The following is a 10,562-nucleotide window of genomic DNA, read 5'->3' on the forward strand; positions in this document are numbered from 1 at the left end:
TGTGACTCCCACAAATCCATTTTAAAACATAAATTGAAAAAACTGGGAACAAACAGAAAGCTGTCGAACTTTCATTTCCTACTGTGCAAACATTGATTTTTACTGAGTGATTTGCAATATCCGATTTCTTTACTGATGGATCCTATTAACCAGCAAGTGATTACTGGGTAAAAAAGTGTATTGGACAAATGAAACTAACCAAAGTCATTAGACTCTACATTGTCCAGTTGGTCAGGTCTCAACTGGGACTTTTTAATTTTTAAACAATTAAGGAAGAACTTGGCATACTTTTACTGCTCATATTTATTTTTTCGAATACCATAGAGCAGACACAAGCAGTCAAAAAAGAAAACTGGCATAGCATAAAATTAAATATATAAAATATAAATAAATGAAGAATGGCAGAGGCACTGGGTCCTTAGCAGCTCAAGAGGAAGTGGGGAATAATTGAAAAAGATGTCTTGATGCATTCTCAATCATCCAGGAAAGTAAATCTCCAAAAGTTGAATCTGTTCATCTGGACGTAGCGTTTTGTGGGAGAAACGTTTCGTCACTCATCCAAGTGACTTCAGTCTCAGCTGACTGCAGGTTTCCCCAAATCTTATAAACAGTACATTTGCATGACTGAAACCAGCCCACTGAAGGAACCTGCAGTCAGCTGAGACTGAAGAAGTCACTTGGATGCGTGACGAAACGTTTCTCCTACAAAACGCTACGTCCAGATGAACAGATTCAACTTTTGGAGAATTGAAAAAGATAGTCAACGTCAATGATGACGAAACTGAAAATAGTAACTGTAATCTGGAAGCAGGCTTTACATCTCGCTGGTTTTACCTGAGAGGCCCGAGAAACTAGAGTGGAGAAGTGGGCTCATCTCCAAAGGCAGAGGAGGGCAGCAGTGCAACGGCGACGGTGAGAGCTGCGCTTAAATCTCAGCGTAGAAGAAGAAGGAAAACCAGCGACGCTGAACTCCCAAGACGAAGAAGACTGTTTGTTATGAACTTCACAGCTAGTAGCTCGATGGTTTTATGACATGTACTCCAACAAGTTTCGCCGCCTCATGTTAGGGCTGCACTGCCTTAAAACGACCGCTGTTTGCGCCCTGGTCCAGAGGGCCGCAGGTCGAAGCGGGTTCAGCTGGACTGCGGTGTGTAAACAGCGGACACTGTGGCTGCAGAGGAGCGCCTGTCGGGAGATAGAGCGACGTGCTGTGCTCCGTCATAACGGGTATTTAGCAGACACACTCGTGTGGTGACACCTTCCTTTACAGTGCCACATTGTATAAGAATATTTGGGCGGCCGGAAGCAAGGCTAGAAATTAGTATTCAAGTTAAAAAAAAATAAATGAAACTGTAAAACCCAGTGAAATTTAGCAGCATACAGCTACTGCTTAGACTAAGAGGTCCGAGGCTCACCCTGATAGCTCTACGACTCTGGACAGCTGATACATAGTACATCATAAATATGTTACGGAAATATTTCTAATTACTACTCTGAAATTTAATACAAGCATCCTTTTGCATCCAGAAAGATAGTCAGGTTTGTCATTTTGTTAAATGAACTAGACTGATTCGTGAAATGTGTGATGCTCCTCCAATGCACTGCCTTATAGTCAAAGTATCTTAAAGTTGAGTATCTTTGTGGATGGTAAAATATTAGAAAGGTTTCCAAGCAGATTATCTCTGCACAAATAAACCGATTCATTGCTTACAGACACGATTTTCAGTGAGCCTTACTTCATGTGTCCTGTGGCTGAACACTTTTCACTAAATTTCTTAGTACACTAAAAAATGCTGCCTTTTTCTTTTACTCAAGTGATAGCATTTTGAGCATGTGACTTATGCATGAACTAAAAAACAAAATTCGGCACAATTAAGCATTTGTAAACATTTGCACGTCACCAGAGACTGCATCATTACCGAACCATTTTACACGTTTTTTTACACGTCTTTACTTGGTTTTAGCAAGATGAACTGAATGAAATGGGTACTGAGGGTCAAATACCAGCACAAGTACCTTTTTTTTAGAATTTGCATTTGCAATTTGCATCTTCAGAAACTATATGTTTGATGTCAGTAACAAAAGGACTTGGTATTTTGCTTGTCATTTTCTTCAGTTTTACTGCACTCAGTATGTCCAAAGTATGATGAGCACAGCAGAATGCAAAATACTGGATAGGATAAGAAAAACAGTAAGCTCACATATGAGAGCCAATGATATTGATATTGGTACATAGCCCAACACAGTGCATCCAGAAGGTACACGACTGCTGGTGTTTCATCATGTTACATCCTCATTCCAAAATGATTAAATTCATTATTTACCTAAAAAATCCACACAATACCCCATAATGACACAGTTAATAAAAGGTTTGCTTTAAATTCTTTTAAATTTACTAAAAATAGCAAACAAATATGTTTATATATGTATTCAAAGCCCCCGCTATGACACTCAAAATCATGTACATCCTGGTTCCACTGGTCATCTGTCAGATGATTCTATAACTTGATTGGAGTCTACCTGTCTAAATAAGCTCCCATAGTTAATAGTGCATGTTGGAGCACAAACAAAGCAAGGAATTGTCTGCAGACCTCTGACACAGGATTTTATTGAGGCACAAATCTGGAGAAGGTTACAGAAAAATTACTCTTCATCAAAAATATCACCATCATCTGTAAATAGGAGAAGTTCTGCCTGAGTCAGGCAGGTGACCAAGAAAGCGATTGTCAGTCTGACATAGGGCTGCCACAAACGATTATTTTGATAGTCGACTAGTCACCGATTATTTTTGCGATTAGTCGACTAATCAGATTATGCATCCATTGAACGTAAAACGTACAGCTTATTGCACCAGCAGCATCTGCTCTTATATAACTATCATTAGCTTACAGCTTTAAGTGTTTAAGGTATGTGCTAACTAAAAATAAAAACAAGATGATAGTTTATTAAATTTAAATGAAATTTGCAGATTGTTTCGGTTAAGTTTAATAAACTCCTTGTTATCTAAAATATAACGGGATATCGGAGTATATTCTCGAGCATCTCACACTTCTGATAATCAGTTGTCTGCTTGACATTTATTCAGCTGTGTAAAAACTATAACTTTAATCTCAGCCAAACCGATTTACTCAGGAACAAATAAAATACTGAAAAAAGCCAAACAATAACATTTTTAAGTTATCTAAGTGACTCATATATCATGTTTAACCTGAGTAGTGAAAGACAGCGGTGGGTTTGAAAACAATTTGCCGGGAGTCCGCTGTTCTCACGGGCTCTAGTGAGGCTTGCCCCCGGCTCGCTATCGAGCTAGTGGGTAACAGACGTCTCCGAAAACGTCGGAGCGCTTTTGAAAATATGTGGTGTCTTGATAAACTGAGCAGATATTTGAAGTTTACACAGCTACATTCTCGCCTGAAAATATGTTAAACGTTTATTTTGTGACCCAGAAAGAATAATAAGATATTAAAACTAACTAGCTGCCGCCATTGTTGGAAACTGAGCAGGGCCGCGCTATGAATTCTGGGACACAGTTTCTTCTTCTTCTGGGTTTAACGGCAGCTGGCATCCTTGTACATGCAGTGCTGCCATCTTCGGTTTCATTCCGTTATTACACTCTTAAATCCTACTACTTAGTCCTGCGTCTTTTGGGATCTTACAAAGCTTCAAACGATGCATCGACTATTAAATTAGTCGTCGACGATTTTGATAGTCGACGTAATCGTGACTAGTCGACCAATCGTGGCAGCCCTAGTCTGACAGAGCTCCAGCGTGGAGAGAGGAGAAACTTCCAGAAGGATAAACATTACTCCAGCATTACGCCAATCAGGCCTGTATGGGAGAGGGTCAGACAGAAGCCAGTTCTCGATAAAAGGCACAAGAAAGCCCACCTGGAGTTTACCAAAAGTCACTTGAAGGACTCTCAGACCATGAGAAACAAAATTCTTGAAATTGAAACAAAGATTGAACTCTTTGACCTGAATGCTAAACATCATGTCTGGTGGAAACAAGGTATTGCTCATCACCTGGCCAATACCATCCCTACAGTGAAGCTTGGTGGTGGTAGAATCATGCTGGGGGATGTTTTTTGGCAGCAGGAACTGGGAGACTAGTCAGCCTTAGCTTGGATCTCAGACTGGGGCGAAGGTTCATCTTCCAACAGGACAACAACCCTAAGCACACAGCCAAAATAACAAAGGAGTGACTTTAGCCAGAGCCCAGACTTGAACATGATTGAAGTTTGAGATCTGAAAATGGCTGTGTACCAACTCCCACTCCATCCAGCCTGATGGAGCTTGAGAGTTTCTGCAAAGAAGAATGAGAGAAACTGCCCAAAGATAGGTGTGCAAAGCGTGTAGCATCATACTGAGCAAAGACTTTGAATACTTAGATGGCATATTTTTTTTCTATTTTTAATAAAATTGCAAGAATTTCAAGCAAACCTTTTTACTCATTATGAAGTGATAATCGAGTCCATGTTGGAATAAGGCTTTAACATGACAAAATGTGGAACAAGTGAAGCGCTGTATATACTTTTTATATATATATATATATATATATATATATGTGTGTGTGTATATGTGCACACACTCAACACAGCTGTCGGGCTACTCAGCTGCAGGTTCTGGAGAAGAATTTTGAATCCAAAAGTATAGTGAGATTTTTATTATTTATTATCGACACTATAGAACAGTCTTCTGTTGGTTCCTTGTTTATTTGGCTTGGTTGTTTCCACTTTAATGCCTGTTTTTTGTTTTTTTTCCACATGCAGCGTTCGGTCAGCCTCTCACAGCACCGTGGACCCTGATGAACTGAGGAAGTTCCAGTCGTTGGCCAACAAGTGGTGGGATGAACAGGGAGAATTTGCAGCTCTTCACGCCATGAACGACCTGAGGGTGCCTTTTATACGGTACACAATCCGCCCGTCAATCATCATCAGAGGCGCCAACAGATGGTGTCAACGTAACATAACCCAAAGGAAAGCCGGGCGGCCTCGTGGTATCTGAAAGCAACTTGTGAGGATACAAGGAAAAATAAGAGAAATTGAAAGTGACAGGGTTCTTCCAAATATCAGTACATTTTTAGCCAATAGTGTTTCAGCTGCTTTGGCTCTACACGTGTGCATGTTTTGGGGGTCCGCTGGGGCTGTTTTGATTGATAAGATCTGTTGTTCAGGACCCTTTGCTGTAATCATGACAGCCATCCAGCCAAGAGCCCAGTGCTGTGTTCCCCTCCCCCACCCTGGGATCTTCTTGGTGGTGGTGGTGGTGATGGTGGTGGTGATGATGATGTGTGCTTATGGTGACAGTATGACAGATCTAGTGTCAGTGATGTCTGAGTGGGGATGATTTGCCCAATAAGATTTTACCCTCAGGGCAAGTTGAAATGAGAGACAGCAGCAGTGCTGCCACTGTTGCTGCTGGAGCTCTGCGACTCTGATAGTTCATCCTGCCATGGTGCCTTATTTTCTTCATTGTTTCAGTGTGTGCTTTAGTTTTGTGATACATGGTGTTGTACACAGACTCAGGATCTGTGCAGATACCCCGCGTAGTAACCAAATGCAATGTCTTTAACAAAACAGGGTTTAATGTTTGATTTGTCTTAGTTATTAGCAAAATGGTCTACTTCTATTTTGTCCTCAAAATGTTACACTGACAGCAATACAGTGAATCATAACTATACATGCAATGGTGACAAATTAAAGGAAAAAAATCTGCCCTTTATTGTGAGGAATTCTGAGTTTCCATCATACTTGTCCTCTTATCAAAGGATGGGGTCACTGGAAATCATTGCAATGAAGAAACAGGTTTATGTCCTGATGGGAGTGGTCTTTTCCAAGATGGCAGTTGTAACCTTCTGTAGGACATGAGTGGGTCACTGAAAGGTTTGATTATTATGAAAATGATGCGAACCATATGCTACAGTTTTCACAATCAGCTGATCTCAACGAAGTTGAACACGGAGATATTTGGATCCATGTGATAGATGGCTTACTCTACCAGCATCACCAAAGTGAGGGAACACAGTATGATAGGGAAAAAAATGTAGAGGTCATTATTTGACTTTTTATTCATTGTGTATGCAAATTTACCTGTTTGACATTATGTTTACCCACAGTTTCTAAAATATAAAGTTGGAAAACACTCAGAAATATTTCAGGTTTGAGACTGAATTTCTTTTTGGGGTTTTTGGTTCATTAAGTCAAAGTAAATTTTATGAAAGTAATCACTGAGTTCATGCTGACAGTAATGGTTTATCATGTGCTGATAGTTCAGCAGTAGCTTTTGTCTGGCTCTGTCTGGGTGGTGGTAGTGTGAGGAGGTAGTTAGATGGATGTAAGTATATTCTGGCACCTTAGCAGAGCTTTAATGACGAGCATGATGTGCAGTCAGGTCTAAGCCTGTTCCCATGTTTCGGGCCTCAGGCAGGAGGCTGTCGGACTGCATGTTAGGGAAGGAAGTGAGGATGTTTGTTTGCTGGCTGACACTGTTGCTCGGAGCGATTTGAGAGAAGATGGTGTAATACAGCATGGAGTTACCCCTACACTTCCTCATGCTAAGCGGCTTCTCATAGACTTTGGAGGTTCACAATTTCATATCTGCCCACTGTTCTTTTACTTTTAAGCGTTAGGTCTGTTGTAGAGTATTCTGAAATATCTTGAAGACTTGGGAATGGGAGATATATTTTTATATATTTTTACCTTGCACAGGGATAACCTGCTGAATGTACACAGAGCGCGCCATCCCGGGAAGCCACTCGCAGGACTGAAGATCCTGGACGTCGGTTGTGGAGGAGGCCTGCTCACAGAGGTAAAAAGCGTATGAAAGCTGCGGACTCAGAGCAAACAACAGCGCCAAAGAAAAGCGTCTTTCCTGCTACATATTATCTGTCCGGGCGCAATTTTTTCAATTGCTACCTTTCACGTCACATTGAGTCTTTTCTTCCCTCGTGCAGCGTAAATATGTGCCTTCGATGTGCTTCAGTGCCAGGCTTCTCACATGCATACGCAGCAGTGCCCGGATAAACATTTCAACGTCAGCCCGGTGCTCGTTCTGCTTTGATCTGACTGGTCACGGCGTGGTGGATCGGACAGTCGGTCGTTTACAGTTGTTTATCTGTTTGTTAGTGCTGATAGCTGCATGACCGGGACGGAGCTTTGATGTGAGCTGAGGACTCACCAGCTGTGCTGTGTGATCTCTGAAGACAAAATCAGGTCCTGTTCTTATACAGCTCTGTCACACAGGTTGTCTTATTGAGACAGACACACATGATAAGAGCGCCTGTTAAGGCTGTGACTGTTATTGTGTGTCTGACCGTCTCTTAGCTAACAGTCCTACCATCACACGGGATCAGCAGCAGAAGGATGGATATCAGGCCCCTGGGCGAAAAAGCTCTTCAGTCAGACTTGGATGTTTAGCTTTTGTCCACAGGAGGGCACCGTTCACACCAAACCCTTATTTAGTGCGTGTTCCTGCATATCACTGCTATGTTTTTTCCCACTCTCTTTACAGTGCCAGCACAGCGTCTTGTGGAGATGAAATGGTGCATTACTGCCATGATTGATATTGTTTTAAATTTCATGAGTTGTTTATTTATTTATTTATTTATTTTTTACTCAACAACCACAAAATCTCTTGTATTAATTGACATGTTTTAGATATATTATAAAAGCCTAACATTGAATTCAAATAACTCTCATTTGACCTACACTGTGCTGTATTTATCTGCATGTAAAACAACAGTCCCCATTTACTAGTTCTTCTTCTTATGAAGATGGACAGGTTATGAATCAGTGTGGATGAAGTGAATGATGGAAGTCAGGAAATTTTCTTTCTCTCATTAAATTTTGTATTCCAGAATTTAATAGTTCATGCAAATCTGTGCCTATTACCCCCCCCCCCCCCCCCAGTGAATATATTACTGTAGATAAACATAAGGCTTGTGGAAATGTGAGTTCCAATACATAATCAGTGACTTCACAGTCAAATGAGCACAGCATCCTGAAGAAGACAGGTTAGCTAACAAAGCAGTAACATTTTAAGTTTGTTAGTACAACGTTATTTATGTGTAAAAGTCAAGTTTTTCTACTAAGACTAAGTAAAATATATGAGTTATTGTGATACAGATATATTTTTTTAATAATGCAAGACAAATGTTGCTCATATTGTTAGCTGTTGTGGTTGAACAGTGACTTATTTTTTTAATTATTTAGCATGGTTAATATGATTGATGTATAATGTTGTATTTATCATCCAAAGAGGACAATGAAAAATCTTATTCTTATTCCTCAAAGCTAATGCAACTAATATATTATTCATTTAAAATGTGTGCTTTGTCTACCTTTATCATTTTTAATATGGTTTTGTACTGTCTGTTTTTGTTTTTCTTCTTTTAAGTGAATCGTATTCAGCTCTGCTTTTTTAAAAAAGAAAAAAAAAAAGTTTGATATGCAGTTCTCTGCTCCTCCTCCAGCCCCTGGGTCGTCTGGGAGCTAAAGTTTTGGGTATAGATCCAGTGGAAAACAGCATTGGCACCGCCCAGCTGCATTCGTCCTTTGACCCGGACCTATGTGAGCGGGTGTCCTACCAAGTGTGCACCCTGGAAGAGCTCTCAGGAGGAGAGGATGAAGGAGCGGGACACTTTGACGCTGTGGTGGCGTCTGAGGTTGTGGAACATCTGGCTGACCTGGAAACGTTCGCCTTCTGCTGCAGCCAAGTGCTAAAGGTGCTGTTTGTTGTTTTATTGTTTCGTTTTGTTTTTTAATACTTTGACTCTGATATTTGTGCATTAATACTGCACTTGTGTTTGCATATCAGGTAGAGGTTCCCTCTCTCTGAATTAGACAGTTATGGGGGCCCGAGTCAGTACCGGGCCGGACGGGGTCTTTGGATGACCTGCTGTGTTTTTCTGTGTGTGCCTTGTACTTATCATTGAAAAGTTTCAGTGAAAGCCGTGGTCCATACTGCAGCCTGAGGGTCAGAATCTCCTAGGTTAGTGGGCCAAAAGTAGCTGAGAGGGGAAAAAAAAAGCTTAATGCAGGTGGTTAAGTCATGACTGGACTTCTTTCTCTCTCTCTCTGGTCTAAATCTTTCTTCTGGACTTTCATTAAAAAAACCCAAACATTTAAATGTACTTTTCTTGACCACGCATACATATATTTTTTTGATGCTCATGCTTTTATTTATTTTTTTCTCTCCCCTCCTGTTCAACCTATTTTTCTTGGCCTTGTTGAACTTTGAGGTTTGGCATCCTTCCAGGTCTCGCGCACTGGATTTTGTCCTCTCAAAGCCTTAAATCCATTCTATAAATACCCTGCTGCCTCTCGTAGAAGAGCTCCTCCCTTGTATATCACCTGCAGAGGTGTCATGAAATGTCTTTCCAGAAGTAACGCAGTCTATTTAATTTATATTTCATGAATCAAACCTTTCCATTTTTGCTCCCTGTGTGCAGCCAGGTGGCTCACTCTTCATCACGACTATAAATAAAACCAACCTGTCCTACGTGCTGGGCATTGTTGTAGCGGAGCAGCTGCTGCGCATCGTGCCCGACGGGACCCACGACTGGGAGAAGTTTGTCAGCCCAGTAGACCTGGAGCGCCTCCTGGAGTCTCGTAAGTCCCTTTGGAGGGAGAAAAAAAAAGAAGCTCCCCCTGATTATAGAAAACAGACTAAAAATGCAAAGTTTTTTTTTTTTTTTTTTTAAATAATTAGGTGGGCAAATATATGTGGAACTAAGTAAATATACCATATTACAAAAGGTCGCTGCAAGATGTGAAAGTTTTTTTAAACGGCATCAAATTTTGAGGATTTCTGTGTCCATAAATTGTCTGCAAAGCTCATTTTATAATTCGTGTTCAGAAGTAGTGCAAAAAAAAAAATCAAATTTTGCCTTTGTGTTGACATCAGTGTCTTCCTTCTTTGTTAGATGGTTTCTCGGTGCAGTCTGTCAAAGGAATGCTGTACAACCCCCTGTCGGGAGCCTGGAGCTGGACCGACAGCACTGCCATCAACTACGCCCTCCACGCCGTCAAACTGAGAAAACAGGCTGAGGACAGCAGCCTCCACCCAGAGGACCACACCATAGAAACTCGCAGCTGAGCCACGCCACTTGAGAAAAAATCCAGAAATGAGAAATAATAACTCAGACGCGAGCGGCCCTGAGATCCTGTCGGCCAGCTGTGACGCAGCACATGAGACTGAGTTTATTCAAGGAAAGGGACAAACTGCCTGCAGATAGAATTAGAGATGTGCTGCATTTGGCAGACCTATTGATGCTGTGCTGTGCTGTGCTGCGTGAGTGCTGAATACATGTCTTGTGTTTGATAAGCTGTGTAAAGCAACGGCGCATCCTTTAATTGTGTAATCATTTTCAGCATATGCTGTCCTGCATTAGTGTGGTGTTTGAGGCTGAATAGTGAAAGGTTTGCAACATCCTCCATTAAAACTGACCTCACATCAGTTTGATTTCTCAAGAATGAAAGCATGAGAGTGAAAAATGTGATTTATTTGGAATGCTAACAAAAAAACAAACAAACATGATTTCAGGTTTTTAGATGTTAATATTAA

General features: G+C 41.0%; 1 protein-coding gene across 1 annotated transcript; it reads left to right on the plus strand.

The window, feature by feature from the left end:
- The first annotated feature begins 795 nt into the window (after nt 1-795).
- coq3 (coenzyme Q3 methyltransferase) lies at nt 796-10,476 on the plus strand. The gene is made up of 6 exons (XM_063484646.1): nt 796-1,227; nt 4,769-4,906; nt 6,707-6,806; nt 8,470-8,721; nt 9,448-9,607; nt 9,922-10,476. Exons 1-6 carry the CDS (start codon nt 1,034-1,036, stop codon nt 10,092-10,094), a joined length of 1,017 nt encoding a protein of 338 aa, XP_063340716.1. The 5' UTR covers nt 796-1,033; the 3' UTR covers nt 10,095-10,476.
- The last annotated feature ends 86 nt before the right edge of the window (nt 10,477-10,562 follow it).

The sequence above is a fragment of the Pelmatolapia mariae genome, linkage group LG10_11, assembly GCF_036321145.2.
Source record: "Pelmatolapia mariae isolate MD_Pm_ZW linkage group LG10_11, Pm_UMD_F_2, whole genome shotgun sequence".
NCBI classification, from domain to species: domain Eukaryota; kingdom Metazoa; phylum Chordata; class Actinopteri; order Cichliformes; family Cichlidae; genus Pelmatolapia; species Pelmatolapia mariae.